General features: G+C 35.8%; 1 protein-coding gene across 2 annotated transcripts in view; it reads left to right on the top strand.

The window, feature by feature from the left end:
* Positions 1-16852, top strand: part of RPS6KA3 (ribosomal protein S6 kinase A3) — a 73480-nt gene extending 56628 nt beyond the window's left edge. The window contains exons 15-22 of one of the 2 annotated variants that reach the window (XM_054271420.1): positions 67-189; positions 1632-1721; positions 6048-6206; positions 9296-9457; positions 9645-9721; positions 10787-10904; positions 11558-11698; positions 12808-16852. In XM_054271420.1, coding sequence (XP_054127395.1) covers positions 67-189; positions 1632-1721; positions 6048-6206; positions 9296-9457; positions 9645-9721; positions 10787-10904; positions 11558-11698; positions 12808-12930 — 993 coding nt within the window. In that variant the 3' untranslated portion in view covers positions 12931-16852. Of the gene's footprint in view, positions 1-63; positions 190-1631; positions 1722-6047; positions 6207-9295; positions 9458-9644; positions 9722-10786; positions 10905-11557; positions 11699-12807 lie in introns of both variants that reach the window. The other variant, XM_054271419.1, reaches the window with a different exon arrangement.
* The last annotated feature ends 138 nt before the right edge of the window (positions 16853-16990 follow it).

Raw genomic sequence — 16990 nt, 5'->3', positions numbered from 1 at the left:
TTTTAATAAAAAAATCAGTTACACATTAAGAATATTCATTAATTGATAATGTTATTTTGGTAGCAGTTGCACAGGAACAGCATTCAGTTTACTGATGGATATGAAGTAAAAGAAGATATTGGAGTTGGCTCTTATTCTGTCTGCAAGAGATGTGTTCATAAAGCTTCAAACATGGAATATGCTGTAAAGGTAATTATTTTGTTACAAATCACACTTTTCAGATTTTAGCATTGGGCATCTTTTATTTGCCATAGAGAAACACAGAGATTAAGATTAATTTTTTAATGTAAAAATATTTTATGTGCAGCTATAAAAGTAAATTCATAAATTCCTCTATGGGTAAGGAGTTCATAACAGTCTTCAGTCTGCTATAACTTCCAGAATAACTTCAGCTCTGTTTTGGCTTCCTGGTTTTCAGCAAGGTATTTAATGTTGTTTTTGTTATTCTCCAGGGCTTTCTAGCACTCCTTTGAAGGCATTAAATTCTCACTTGGAATCAGTAGATTTCCCAGAACTGCAATGATAAGGTTTTCTATCTTTCTGTGTAATTACCTAGGACCAAAAGCAAGAGTATGGATTAGCAGACTTATAAGTGAAAAAAAAAGGCAGTCTTTAAATCCTATTCTATGGGGCAGTTCTCTTTTTGAATTGTTGAACAGCTTAGTACTTAATTATTTAAAATGCAAAGATTAATTAAGTATGTAGATTGCCTCCTCTAAACCTTCCAGTTTTAATCTGGTAGTTAAATACTTTATTTTATTCTGGTTCTGGCCAGGAACAGATTTGACTTCTGTCCTTTCAATTTGAAGTAATTTCTTGAAACTGCAAGAAGGTCCTGGCATAGCTGATAATTCCCTCAGCTATAACATTTGTTGTGAAGATTCACTTGCGTTTCTATTGCCTCTGTTAGGGCGTTTTTTTCTTCAAGGAATCTTGAAAAAAAGAATAAGGTACCAGTGTCTGATGTGTTAGCAGGGGATGGGTAGCAGTATGGGCATAAGGGTGAAGGGCTAACATAACAATGGAAGAGACACTATAGAAAATTCTGCTGTTCAGGAGAGGAAAAAAGTGAGAAGAACAAGAGTACATTTAAGTAGGGTAAATGTTATTTTGCTTGTTTGAACAAGGTGAACTTGAGAGCCAGAGATTCAAATGGACTTTTTTAATGAATGTGTTTGAATTAACTCTGAGAGATTTTTATTTTTACTTTTTTTTTTTGTTCTCTTTCTTTCCTGCTTTCTTTTACTGCACCAAATGTTTGAGATTAGCATTGTGAAAATCTGTTGATTAGCATCATCCAACCAGTATCTCGTGTTAAATTAGGAACTTCCCATTTTATTAAATAATGGATCACTGAAGTCTTAGCTGCTGAACAGCCTTGCATTATTTATCACAGCCAAAGAGGTTAGGTCACTTATCCTCTGAAATCATTTTCAAAAGAAATTTTTTCATTTTTCCCAACATTTTTTGCTTTGCCTTGCTTTTCCAATTTAACAAACTTGGTTTTGGTTATAATCTCTGCCTTTTGCAACAATAAATACTGCTTAACTGTTGATGCTAATAAGCAAACCAAAGCATTACACTAGATTCACAAAAAGAATTATGCCCATTTCTGTATGTGCTCTTAACAGATTATTGACAAGAGCAAAAGAGATCCAACAGAAGAGATTGAAATCCTGCTGCGCTATGGACAGCATCCAAATATTATCACCCTGAAAGATGTAAGTGGTGTTTTAAACACATCCTTTAGTGTATTACAATTCCGAATAACTTCTAATTTGAGAGATGATAAGCTACATCTTTTAGATTTATGTTCATGTTTTTCAGTATTTAAATATAAAACAGTGCAATTTATTCAGTAGTATCTAGGTTTTTTCTGGGATGTCTGTGTTTTCTTTTAAAGATGCATATATTGTGGTACAGCGTTATTCTAAGGAGTCAAATAATTCATCCTTCATAAATCCTAGCAAGAATAATTTATTTAATGTTGGCTGTGTTTTTAAAGGATCAGGGAAGTTTTTTGATTGCTTAGTTAACTTTAAATCTGATTTCCCTTACATAAATCAGAAGCAATTTTATTATATAACAAAGGACTTATTGTTAGCACAGTACCCAAGGTATTTTTCATGGACAGTAGCAAGTATTACTCAAGTAGTATTACTACAAGTAGTAGACAAAATCTTTCCATGTCCATGGTTTTCACTGTTTTTTATCTTTATCTGGCCTCTGTATGAACACTATCTAGGTATTTTTTCCTTCTGTTATTTGCTCTGACCATGGAAACACTTTGTCCATAAAAAGGAAGGAATAATATAAGCTGGGAGGTAGAGGGTTTTCATGGTGAACAGTATATTCTGATGACCTAACCGAAAAAGAAAATTGTCTCCTTGGTTATTCATTGAAGAGGATTAAAAATTAAAAAGGCGTATGCTTAATGACTTTCTTAGACTGCAGGGAAATATTCTGGTCCCCCAAACCAAACCTCAGGCAAAACAGCAAACCATTTCCAGGAAGCTGAGCTCAGCTGAAAGGAGATTGCCAGACATTTTGAAGCCATTAAAACAACAGCTCATAAATACTGTGGAGATGAGCACTAGAGAACTCTGCATGAAGCTGATCTACTATAATCTGTCTTCACTTTATTGATATCATACTGTTTGGCCCTTTCTTGGACAGAGAAAATAAGGTAGATATTCAGGGAAGCCCACCAGGGAGCTTATCTTCTTGTAAGCAAGATGCCGCAATTACAGTCCCACTTTCTGTTCTGTTTCATGTGGTTGGACAGTAAAGCTACCTGGAAGGAGCTGTGCTGAACAGAACCTGCATCAGCATTCCTGGTGCTTTTAGTGCCGCATGCTGGGCTCATGTGTTATTTTAATTCATAACACAGCTTATGCTATTTAAGCAGGAACACAAACATGAGAATGTGAGCACTTAACCTGAACTTAAGCATGATGAAAATTTTACATTGAGAACAGAAATCCAGGCAGTCTTAAACAGCTGCAATATATGCTGAATTATCTCACTCTGTAATTAATCTTTTATTATCATCAGTCATCTTCCAGCAGGAACCATCTTTCATGCACAGCAACAGCAACACACAAATAGGAGAACTACCAAAAAAAACCTCCTTAAGCCCACCAAGGGAGAAAGGCTGTAATTCTCACTCACTTCTGCTTCAAGATCAGTTCCCCAAGCAAGATTATGGAAGGATGTAAAGAGATGTAGAATTCATATGTAATAGAATCTTGTGTAAATCTGTAAGAATTTGGCATTAAGTTTTTCTTGTCCTAATGCAGACCCATGGGGCAGATTGCTTGCATATCCCACGTTATAGTGGTGTGCTATTGCAGCTTTCAGAGAAGATAAGGAGTATTTGGCTTTCAGGTCTCAAACTCTAGAGCACCATTGTATACCAAACTCTAGAGTACTATTGTAAAAATAAAACTCACTGTTGATTTCCTCATTTTTTCATTTAGTTCCACATCAAGAATGAAATGTTTCTAATCTGAAGTGCCAAAATAAAATATTTCAGTATTTAAGTGCCAGCTTTGGAAATTATTATTCTGCAAGAAACAATTTCTGTCTTTTCTTCTATTTCAAGAAGGAATGCAGCAATATTTGAATTTTGCTTAAGATGGAAGTTTTCATTCTTGTTCAGCCTTTTTATGTAATTTAATTCTGAAGGTGTTTGGATTGAAACAATGGATATTCAAGAGACCAAATTCTTTCTGCAGTGCACAGTCCTCTGGGGGTTTTCCTTCTGATTGTTATCAGTGGTCTTTTTCAGTTACACAGTATATAAACAAAAGGAGCTATATTGTGCTAATTCAGATATCCTTCTTATCCAATATCCTGCCTCTGACAGAGGCCCTTGGTGCATGCCTAGGAAACAGTGTAAGAAGGGAGGAAGCACACAGCTTCCAACAAAACATTACCTAGAAACTTCCTGTGCCAGACCATTATAAGTATTGTACCCTTTTTATGTAATAGTTACTGTTCTGTAACAGAACTTTTGTCCTGCTTTGAGTTACTTAAAGCATTGCCTGAAGAATTTTTTCAGAAACATTTTAGAAACCTGAATACAAGATATCCAGTCTCCCTGTCCAAGTGCTTATTTATGATTTCAAAATACCTCATAATATGTCTGTAAAATCTTACTTCCCTTGGCAAAAACCTTGATTTCTTTCTCCCTTGCATTATGTTTTGTTCATACACCTACATCTGTTTCTCACTATAGTTTCTTCCACTTTACCTTGTAGAGCCAACATGACTGACCTGTGGCTTGTGCTCAGAGTTAATTTTAAAAAGTAGTGTCACGTTTGTGATCTTAGCCTGATACTGTGCATCTGTGAAGAAAACTTCAGCAGTATTTGTTCAAAAACAACTTTAGTTGGTAATACCATTAGAGGATGGTAAAACAACTTAAGCTGGTGATACCATTGGTGCAAGGGGAATGGTTTGTTTGGGGTGAGTTATCTGTAGGGTTTTTTGGCTGGCAGACAGGACCAGCAGATAAAATAGTAATCAAATGCAAATTTTGCTTAAATTCAGCAATACTGAGATGTGTGTGCTCTGTCATGTCAAATGAAATAAGCTGATCTCTTCATGTCATACCAGGATTAGAGGAAGCATGCCTATAAAAAAAGTCCAGTTTTGTATCTAGAATTAGATCATTCTGCTTTGGAATACTGTGTTATATTTAAAGTCTTAATACAAACACATTCAGGTGCTCAGCTATTTCATGGGGGAAAAATTCCTGTTAAATGAGAGCACAGAAACCCATCATGTCTTCATCTCCTTACGATCGTAAGCTTGTAAGGCCCACAGAATTATTTAGCATTCTTTTTTTTTTAATTTGCTGAGAAAATAAATCCTTTTAGTATTGTTAGGAGAAAAAAATTTTGATGCTTAGAACTTTATTAGCAACTTTTTCCCAGGTAGCTGAAGACCAGGGAATTGGGATAAAAACTTCTTTTTTTATTCTTATTTTCTGTTACTTAGCTGATATCTCTTCCTAACTGTATTTTACTGTAATTTTGATAATTGTTTCTACTTAAACACAAGGAATTTTTTATTTCACACATTTTACTGAAAATAACAATTACGACATCCCCATAAAAGTAGGTTGAAAAAATTAAGGGAAACAGTTTGTAAAAGATTTCACTAAAGCAGGAATGGTTTCTGGATTAAATTGGAACTCCTAGCCCAGGTTGGATGGGGCTTTGAGCAACCTGATCTAGTGAAATATGCTCCTATGGCGGAAGGTTGGGACTAGATGATCATTAAGGGCACTTTTAGCCCAAGTCTGTGATTCTGTGGAAGGGGAACTGAAACGAAATGCTGAAGTGTTAGTACCTTAAATGTGCTTTGGTATCACTCAGTCTGTAGTGCCCTCTGGTGAGAATGTAAAGAATTCTCAAATGCTTGCCTGGATGATAAAATCCATGCAAAAATTGAGCCATTTTCCATAGAAGTAAGGGATAAAATATGCTTCTTTTAATACTTTTAGACTTTGGCATAGTCTTCATATGCAGACTGATGTATAACTTTTAGGTGTTTTTCACTGTTCACAGTGGCTATTTCAGATAAATTTTGATTATTTTTTCCTTTTTTTTTTTTTGTCTGACTGTTGGAATGATCTCTATTTATATTTTTAATTTAGTGCAATAATTGCTGCTTGAACTTGCTCTGGTTTTGCCTAATTAGACCAGTTTCCATTTTTTGCTACTTAATTTCTCATGTCTGGTTTCCTTTGTTGTAGTGAACCTGTGTGGGGGAAACTACCTGTTATTTATCCTTTTATCTTTAAACACTTTCATGCTAGTATTTCTATGTTATTTTGGCACAGCATTGCCTTTTTGTGGCTGTTTTGTGTTCAGTTCTGAAGATGCACAACATTTGGATATAACATGTGGGTTATGAAATCAGGGGAAAGCAATTGAAGAAAACAGCTTGTGGACACACCTGCACTATCTCTATGTGCTTCACAGAAGACAGCAGAGAATAAATGTTTTGAAGTTTAAAATTTTTTGTACTTTTTGCAGGTGTATGATGATGGAAAATATGTATATGTAGTAACAGAACTTATGAAAGGAGGAGAACTGCTGGATAAAATTCTTAGGCAAAAATTTTTCTCAGAACGAGAAGCTAGTGCTGTTCTGTTCACAATAACAAAAACGGTTGAATATCTCCACACACAAGGGGTAAGTTTTCATCTCAGACAAAATGTTTTTTGCCATTGAAAGCTTCTCTTTCAGAAGCATAAACTTGTATCTTGATACATTCTTCTGTGTGGTAATTAAGTAGTTTTTGGTAAACAATTACATTGCAGCCGGAATTTGTGTTGAAATCAAATCTTTCCTTATCAGCTCTGTATGTGTTCAGATAACTGAGATGATGCAACTGTTTCTGTTGTTCTTTATGCAGTCTGTCAGCAGTTCTGTGGAATATGCAGATAATTACTGACAGGATATGAGGGAAAGAAAGTCCAAGAAGAAGTGCTAGGACCAGTGTTGTTGTATAGCCATGGGACCTAATGCAACTTCAGTCTTGTCCCGTGACTTACCCTGAAAATTTATTTTCCACCTGTCATACTTGAAACTCCTTTGACTTCTTGGTTTTGAAGAACATGGTTTATGACTTGTAACTCTGGTGCCATAGGGTCAGGAACTTGTAGGAGATAGAAAATTAACACTTTGGGAAATTAATTTGGAGACAGAAGAAGTAGTTCAAATATAGAGAAGGACAGTGTGATAATTGCATGGCAAGAAAGACAAGTTGTGTTGCATTTTTAAGTAAACAAGAAAAAGGGGATGTAGAAAAAGCAGAAAATAAGGGTGCAAGGAAAAAGTTAAGCTGCTAATACATGATGTTGTTACCCAAGAAAAGATGCTTTTTGGAATATATAGTATTCAAATTATTTTAAATAACAATTCAGTACACACTGTCATGGCTGGAAGCTATTATTTCAGAAAACTTATGATCAAAGTTATCTGGTGTCTCATTCTGTGATTCATCACTCCAGTCACTTTCTCATGTGTGTGGTTTGGTTTTTGAGCCTGTGTGCACAGATTATAGTCCTTGGCCAGCAGCACCCATGGGAATTATGATCAAACCTTGATACCTCTGTATGGAAATATACATAATAGAATAACAAATCATAGCTTGGTTCATTCTTGCCACATGTGGCTAAAAGATGCCCAGAGTCCTTGCATCAAGTAAGGGATTTTAGGGATTTTAGTTTCTTTACTGTAGATATCCATAAACATTGACATTTTAATTTGTATTACACCACACACACTTTGGAATGTTTGCTTTTGTAAATTTTCAAGTCTTACATTAAGTACACCTCCACAGCAGAGCTGGCCACATATGTAAATAGTGGGCACTTCAGTAGTCTAATTCTTTTTTGGAAGAGTCCCTCATATCTTCAGTGGATTTTCCTGTTGAAACTCCTTTGGACACTGGAGGAGCTTATTTGAATATGGTATTAGGTAATATCTGGTTTGACAGTCTCTGCATCTGTGTGCAGTCTCCACAACCCTTCCAGGAAAAGTTTCCTCATGGAAATTTACCTTTGGGAAAACAGCTTAACATAGGAAGGTGTTTCACTTATTCTTTGACATAAACATTCTGGTTGCTTGGGAAGTAGTGTTTTAATTTGGGCAGGACTGTTACACTCACTTGTCCTCCTACTTGAGCCTTGCTTCCTCTTCTTCCAAAAAAAGCATACAGCTCAAGCAGACTGTTCTAGAAACTGCCAAATCCTCAGCGCTGTGCTGCTTCCATTGCTCACTTCTTCCTTTCTACCCCTTTGAGAATCTCTTTCAGAATCCCCCCAGAACATCAACAAGACTACAACTGGGGTTTTTTTTATTTGCCTCTTGGAGCAGTAAAGGTTGTTTCACTTATTATTAGGGAAAAAAGGTAAAAACTGAGGGCAATCAGGAACTGATTCTCTCATACACTGACATCTCAGGCCAGGATGTTCCCCTTAACACCCACTGTTCCCAGTCAAATTCTTTAATATCATTTGTATATTTCAGCTTACAGGGTGCTTATTTCCATAATTTTAGGTACTTGGTTTGTTAAATCTGAGAATTGCATGGGATTTGCATGCTGGAGAAGTCTCTGCTAAATAGACTTAATGTGTTAAACAGCTTTGCAATGTACATGACCCTCTGCACTCTTACCCCTTGGTCTCATACTGCTTTCCTGAAACCCTGCTAGGTTTGGATGAGCGTGCTGAGCTTCTGATTTCTAGATATCACTTACTTGCAGAAATCTGGGGGTATCTTTTTGTTCTGATGTGATTATGAAATATTTCACAATCTCTTCTGTTTCAATTTAACCATGAAAAGCTGTGTGTAACCTTAATGAAACACACAGCACAACAAGGAAGATAAAGGCCCTCATGTTCTGCTTCAGTATTTAAAGGAGGACACTTAGATCCACTCTGCTGCCTTACAGTGGTGTATACCCTGTTCTTTACAGAGAGCAAATTCTCTGGAGGCTTTAGGCTTTCTAATCTTGTGAAGAAAATATAGCAGGTCATCTGATGTCAAAGACTGTCCTTGTGCATTCCAGGTTTTGTTAAGGCTTGTTATCACATAGCTTTAAATTCTGCCAGAACATGGCAGCTTCTCCAGTATTGTCAAGCATTTTACATCTTGAGCCACTGCAAAAGCAGACACACTAGGGAACCAGTACAGGCTTTTTTGGTACTTGGAGAATACCCTTTGATACTTCCTTGGGTTGTTATTGTTGTTGTTGTTGTTGTTGTTATTATTATTCCTTCTTAATCAGGCTTTAAGTGTTTTTCTGAGATTAATTCAGACTGTCTGAATGAAGAGAATGGAATACAGAATTACTCCATTAGTATCTAGTCTGTGGTTACATAGCAAGGTGGCACATCAGCAGCTATGGGCATCCCTGACTCCAAAAGATATTAGAAACCAAAGGTTCTGATTTAAAGAGCCTGGTAGTTATGCATGTTAAAAAAGAAATACATTATTCAACCATTAGAAGAGATATCTGGAACTGTCTGCACAAATAAATTAGGGTGGCAGGGATGTCTGGAGGGGGTTTTACAGTTAAGAGTTTCCAAATTAGAATTTCTTTGCTCCAGACACCATGGAGCATCAAAACACTGCAGCTGTTGGTGGAAGCTGTAACTCTGGAAACTGAGCATACTGATGGGAGACTTAAAATTAAGTATCAAAATTGTCAATTAAAATAAAAAGCTTTTCATGTGTTTAGCTTACTGTATTTAATGGTTTCTTTTTTTTTTTAGGTTGTTCACAGAGACCTGAAGCCTAGCAATATTCTTTATGTTGATGAATCTGGTAATCCAGAATCAATTCGAATTTGTGACTTTGGCTTTGCAAAACAACTGCGAGCAGAAAATGGTCTCCTGATGACTCCATGTTACACAGCAAATTTTGTTGCACCAGAGGTAAAACCCAGGATAATTTATATGCATTGATGTATTTTACTGGGATTTTTTTGCTAGATAGATTGGTTTTTTGTTGTTCTTGTGTAACTTGTAGAATCACTCTGTAAACAGTCATAATTTGAAATTTTACCATTTTTATAGCATTTCTAAGCATTTTTTTTTCAGAAAAAATATTTGTCTCCCTCAGGTTTTAAAGAGGCAAGGTTATGATGCTGCATGTGACATATGGAGCCTTGGTGTTCTACTTTATACCATGCTCACTGGGTAAGGGTGATTATAATTTGCTTTGCTGTAGAATACCAAACCAATACAAACAAAACCAGTAATAAATTTAGGCCCATTGTTACAGATGTTTCTATCAAAGCAGTGCTTAATCTTGTCTTTGGGGTTGAGAATGTGCTTTGCCTTTAGTAAAATCCAAGTTTTAAGGGACTGATGTGAAAAAATCTTTGCTTCTGTTGTCTCCTCTATTTTAGGGTTTTGATTTCTGCTTAAAGGTGATTTTGCACTAAAAATTTATTGTTTCATGTGAAAATTAAAAGACAGATTAAGCAGCATATATATTGAAGAAAATATATGTTGCAAATACAGTGCATTAAAGCATGTTTGTCTGCAAAATCCAGCCACTGAATGTTTGAAGTGATGCAGTTAGAATATAATAAATGCAATAGAAAGGCATTTGTATATGCAACAGAAATGAATTGTATAAAAGCTTATAAGGAATTCAACTATGGTACAAGAAGTTCCAAATAAAATCTATTTAGCAGATGCAATAGCAACTGTCTTTTTATGCTGGTTTATTCAGATTGCCACTTTGGTAAAAGTTAACATTATAAAAGATTTTCATATTTAAAATAAATAAGCAACAAACTTGGTTTTAAGTGTATCTCTTTTTGGTTGGGGGCATTCTGATAGCAGCAAGAGTATGTATAGTCAAACAAGGAAAACTGGTGCACCTTTCTTCCTAGGCATTAAACCAGCATTTATTCTTTCTCTGACATTTAGATTTACAACAGAATGGATTGGTTTAGTACTTCACTAGAATATGAAAGCTTAAGGAATACTTTCTGTAATTCAGGAACCACCAGTATTTGAACTGCTGTAGGAAAAATCTGCTTTTCAGACCAGATACAGAGGAAATACATGCAATAAGAACACATCTGTGCCACACAGATAGTCAGTGCCATGTATTTTCATGTGTTAAATAAATTACATTTACAACTGTTTGACTGTTTGTTGCCTATAATTATGTTGAACTTGCAATCAGATTTATAACACTGAGACCTAGGTTATGGAAGTTGCTAACATTGAATTTGTTTGGTTAAATAGCTACACTCCTTTTGCAAATGGTCCTGATGACACCCCAGAGGAGATTTTGGCCCGAATAGGAAGTGGAAAGTTCTCCCTCAGTGGTGGTTATTGGAACAGTGTTTCAGACACAGCTAAGGCAAGTATATTTGCTTTTTCTCTTGGGGAATCAGGGATGGATTGCAATGTAACATTGTTGATTATAATGTATATGTTGTATCAGAGATGATTGGCTAAGTTCCACTCATTGTTATATTAAAATACTGATCTAATCCCTTATGTGCCTAGAATTTTGTTTCCTGTTTTTGATCTGTTCATGTTTCAGCAGTCACTTGCATGTAGGAGGAAAGAACAGGTGTGACTTACACTGTAGCAGTTAACAGCTGTCCTTAGAAATAGTGTGTGTTCTGTCAGTGTTCACACACACAGTTATCCATGGTGAGGAGTGCTTTGATAAAACTTCATGTGGAAGCATGACTTTCAAAAATGAAAATCAATGAAGCATTACATTTTTGAGAATTCTGTTTTTGACAGCAAATAGACTCTGAACCTCAGTGTGCAATATCCTTTATGCCCCTTTTATATGGATGCTTCAAATGCTAACATTTTCTGTGTTTAATTGGACACCTTCCTTTTGTGTTACACTGTTAGCATTGCTGGGTGGTTTTTCACTTGTTTTAAACTGACATGATGAACATAATTTTTATACCTCTAGAATCTTTTATAGTTTGAACTATTAATATGTTTTAAAGTTGAAATTCTGCTGTTATTTCCATTGACCTTTGTTGACAGGACCTTGTTTCCAAAATGCTTCATGTTGACCCTCATCAAAGATTGACTGCAGCCCAAGTTCTCAGTCACCCCTGGATAGTTCACTGTGACCAGTTGCCTCAATACCAGCTGAACAGGCAGGATGCTCCCCATTTAGTGAAGGTAAGTAGATATTTTTTCAGCTTGCTGTTTAGCCAAAATCAGTGTAAACAAAAGGGGTTTTGTTTTTAAGGCTGGGGGTAGCATGGGTGTCTTCTAAATACTGTGAAAAAGTTGTTACAAGTGGATGTTGCACTAAGACATAAAATGAACTTGGAATATGTAATAGGATTTAATGTGAAACCACTTACAGGTGATAAATCTAATACATTTAAAAAGAATTTAATTTTCTTGTGTTTGAAATCTATTGGGCTTACTTACACTGGAAGGGTTAAGTGCTTTTAGAAACCAACTTAAATCATTCTTCTCCAAGTGAAAAATGTCTGATGACTATAGAGGAGCTGTAAAATCGTTTGCTAACTTTACATTTTCAGAAGAGAGTACCTGCCAGTAACTGAAGGAAAACAGAATACTTTGTGATCACAGTAAAAGCTGAAGTCAAAATGGCAGTGTTAATTACTATAGTATCACACTTCTGCACCGTGTCTGAAACAACCTGGAACTTTTTTACTTTGAATAAGCAGAGGAAAATAAAAAATAATTGAATTCTACTTCTTTGTATTCAACCTTGTTTTCAGTCCTACTTTCAAGAATCTCTTGTGCAACATAAAACGGGTCTGAAGAATATAATTAACACTCTGAGTCAGCTATTAAAAAGTTCTAGCATCCAAAACACAAGTGGGAAGTGGGGAGTTCTATCCCTCAGCTCACAACTTTCTAAATTTTTTTAAAATTAATTTTATGTGCTGAATACTGTGGGTGATTTTAAAATATTTTGTTGGAAACTGAAATGGTTATGTAAGTGATAAGCAGAGACAGCCTGCCAATAGGATTTCATTCCCCAGCTCTTTCACACAACATAGGGATAGAACTTAATTTGGCAACCTAGCTTATACCTTCTGGGTTTCACTCCAAGCAATGTAAAACTGTTTATTTCCCTAAAAAACTCACTCATAGCACTGCTAGGACTTGAGTAATGCAGTAGTATGTTTCTGTTTTGTAGATGAAAATAGGCTGAAAGTTAAAACCTGTTCAGTTTCTGGCATTTAGCACTGCTGTAGTGTGTGCATCAGTCACAACGTACTCTTACTGTTCTTTTCCTCTCTCCCCAGGGTGCAATGGCAGCAACTTACTCTGCTTTGAATCGTAATCAGTCACCAGTTTTGGAACCAGTTGGCCGTTCCACTCTTGCTCAGAGGAGAGGTATTAAAAAAATTACCTCAACAGCCCTGTGAAATGACCTCAAGCAGACACTTGGTACCACGGCATAAGATGATAGCACAACTCATGGCGACAGGTAGCACATATCTGACAGATACCTGCAAGCACACTCTGTCCCAGCTGGTACCTATAATGCTGCTGCTCCTGCTGCTGCTACTGCTTTCATCTACTCTCGCTTTAAACTGTTGATGGCAAGTTACTGATCTTACTGGAGCTGCAAATGGAGTGACAAGTGGAGACAGTGAAAATTACCGTGTTCGCGACTGCGTAAACCAGAAGAATTACAAATGCCACCTCTGTCAAAAATACACTGAATAAAGCACTCTGCACCACATAGCATTATTTTTATAAGGAATATTTTTTTCGTCCCCTAAAATATTCTTTGTTACAGGCCGAGATGGACAGTTTATGTTAAGCACTTAGCTTAAACAATCTGTTTATATTAGCACTATACATTGTGCCATCCAACATTTTGTATGTTTTTGTAAACAGTTCACAAGCAGTACATTTCCGTGCTGTTTTCTTTAATGTATACATGCCTTGTTTTACTTAGATATTATTAATCATTATGACAAGCAAGTCTGATTAAACAGTGCACCTGGATTAATCAGTATTGTTGGACAGCTCTAAAAGAAGCCTGACTGTTAAACAGCTATTGAATGTAATACTGTGGATAAGTAGTTTTCCTTGCCTATGTCTTTTCTACATTTCTGTGGTTTTGATGCCACATGTCACGTTATAAAATGTAAACAATGAATCTCTCACCATACTATATATCCTATAGGTAATGTAACCCAGAGAAAAGATAACTTGCTCCATATATCACTGTTTTTGTTACCCCTCCCCTCCCTTTTAGTCTCTCCCATCTAATCTCTGGACTCAGGAATTATTGCTAAATACTTTCTGATAGAGGACATTTCTATATGGTTTATTCTTATAATCCATTGTTAATATTTTATCTGTGTTCTATGACTTTTGTTTAAGGAATTGTTCAGTGAATGAATGTTGGCATTATAGAAGAAAGGCAACATTTGAAGATAAAGCAAAACATATTGGTCACTAATAAGCAGCAACCTGCAAAGAGTAGATTGAAACTGCATTCATTGCAGCTGCAAAACTGATGGATGTAATGTTCTGTCAATTACTTTCTGATAATTTTAATTGACTTCAAAAGCAAAATGAGGGGCAGGACATAAAGATCTGTTTGGTTAGAAAAGGATCATTCTAATTTATCATGAAAATAGTGTCATCCCAGACAGGTAAGATGCAGCCATTCAAAGGGAACATTCTCGCTTTTCCACAGATGGAGGTGAGTTGGTAATGAGGGTGGAAGACTCACTTTAAATACTGGTATAAATTTTTAATATTTTTGGCCTCTTGGTATCTAAAGTAATTAAAGGTCCATCTTGATGGCTTGTCTTGAAAAGATGAAATTTCCCAAATGAGAAGGGCACTGGAATGTGTTTGAATACAGTGAGTGTTCCATTCCACCAAAATTACAGGCTGTGTAAAGTCCTTCCAGATATGAAATGACTATTGGGAATTCTGGCTTTAATAAAATACAGATCTGGGTGAATGGCTGTTGGTGAACAATGCAATTTTGTGTTTTGCATAAGAAGGTATTTTCTTGGCTTAGTGGAATTAACTTTCTTTTATGCTCATTAATTGGCCTATTTCCCTGAAATCATCAGTGATTTGTTGAAAGGAACAATCATTTTTATGACACCAGAGATTTGCTCTGGATGGGAGTGTTTCTTCTGCCAGAATTTTTGAGTTCCTTGGGGAAGCTTCCTTTGCTAGATCTGCAAAGGATCCCACTTAAAATTTTGCTAAATATTTAATCCATTATATAATTGTGAAGAAATTGGTTTTATAAACAAGGATTCTTAAATTAGCCTAGCTCTCAGAAGTTTGAAAACACAGCTCTTCCCAAGGAAACAGTATTTTTCCCTTACTTGGTGCTCTAACATTGAAGTTCCCTTTAGCTGTACAGATGCATCTACCCTTCCTTCAAGAAACATTTTTAAGTAGAGGCAGAAAAAGGCCATTTTTTTTTTTTTTGACAGTGTCAGCAGTTCCAGAGGAATTTAGTAAAACCTTACCTCTCAAAAAATGTATTTTTCAGCTCTGTGAGCAATTTTAAATCAGGCTTCTCAAAATCTGGAAACTGTACTTTCTGGTGGCTTTCAAGGTGTTAATTAGAAGATTGTCACAGCTAGTCAACCAAATAATTAAAATACTGTTGAAATAAAAGGATGGCAGTACTTGCCAGTGTGTCAGTAATAACATTTCACTATAGGAAGGAGTTCCTGCTCTGTTCAGTGTGTGTATATAGGTACCTGGCAAAGAACAGACCAAAAAGAGGAAGTGTTGAGCTGCCTCACTATTGGCAATATCCATATTAAAATAATATAAAAATACTTTCAGTAGTTTTATTGTAGCCTTATTTTGTGGTCCTCAAGCTCATTAGCCAAATAGTGAAGCAAAGTCAACTCCTGCGTTTTATGTATCTACACTCTCAAGTGAGCTGTTAATTTAGTCTAGACTTTACAAATGTTGCTGTTAAGTCATGTATATATATCAGCAGAGGATGAACATTTTAAATTGTAGCAAAACACAAAAATTTAGCACACCCTAAGCTGAATGTGTTGAAGTCTAGATCCTATATTTTGAAGTTACTTTCTAAACCAAGGTATAAAGGGCCTGCCTAATCAGGGAGGTGTATTTTACAGCCAGGCAGGGTTTATGTACCTTACTTCCTGGTTTGGATCCATGTTCATGACTTCCACTTTTTTCTTTATGTTTTTATAGCTGCAGTTGTTACAACCTGTAAAGAAATCCACATAATGCTTCTCTGAGACTCAGCACTTTTCTGTTAGAATGTGAGTTTATGCCACACTGTGTTCACGCATTGCTGGACTGCTGCTTGGTCTGCAAAGCATAGCAAGTGACTCAGAGAGTCATAGAGGATAAAAAGAGAATGCAGATACAGGTGAATTTTTCTGTGTTGACCATGGTTTGTTTTTAATTTTTTTAGTGTGAAATTACCATTTACTGTGCTTGAGAGCATGAGGGAACAGAGGGAAGAGTGAAGTTGCAATACCCATTAAATGCCACCTATGTCCAGTAATGGAAAATTCTGTGTTCATAATCACTATAACATTGAGTAAAACTTAAAAGGAGTTTTTCAAGAAAATAGTTAAAACTTTTTTCTGAAGAGACAAGGCCATAAGAAAATAGATTATCGTGTCTGGGATTTATGTGTGTGTGTGTTTTGCTTTTGTAAATGTGGTGTTACCAATTAAAGCTGTGCTTTTCTATTACTGGAAGGAAGGATTCAAAGTGTGCTGGCCCTTACTAAGCAGCAGTGGTTCATAGATGAATTTTCACTTATGAAAATGATGTAAATGATTAGCTTTATCTTGATACTCTTGACCTAATCAAAGGGAAGGTGTACTTATGAGGGATGTAATTATTTTGCAACCTAGTGGGGGGGGGGAAGTCGACTTAAACAATTTTTAAAAAATTACAAAATCACAGATAAAATATTTTTCTACGATTCTATACAATCATACTTTATACTAGTTTTCTCAGCATGGCATGTAAGTGAGTCTAAGGTACTGTTCCAGGAAATCAGTGGTATTGTACCTTGTTCTAGACCATTACAATAGCATCTGTTAGATGCTTGGCACTGCTGTCATAGAATGAAATGCTAGTTAAAAAAAATTAATTGTACTGAATACTTTAAATGATTGTTTTATTCAGAGTCTGATCTAAGAGATGTTCCAATCATGCTATTAATGTGTAATTAAAACTGTTCCAGATGTAACTATGAACAGTTTTGGAAAGTATCATTGCTTGTTTTCCTGTCTAATGGCAGGTTTTGTAGTCTTCAAAAGAAATTGAAATTTCTACTATGAATAAACTTTGAAACATCTTAAAGGGTTGTTTTGTGTAGTCATTTGTTCTGACTGAGTTACAAAAGTCATTGTTTGTTCATCACTAGCTCTGAACTACCTTCACAGCACACTGAGTGTGCTTTGCCAGCCCGAAAGGGTTTGTAAAAAGCAAGTG

Source organism: Melozone crissalis, unplaced genomic scaffold, assembly GCF_028551555.1.
Source record: "Melozone crissalis strain CALT ecotype California unplaced genomic scaffold, PUWL_Pcris_2 ptg000013l_1, whole genome shotgun sequence".
Lineage (NCBI taxonomy): Eukaryota > Metazoa > Chordata > Aves > Passeriformes > Passerellidae > Melozone > Melozone crissalis.
Note: the sequence above shows the minus strand (reverse complement) of the source record. Positions and strands in the feature narration are given on the sequence as shown.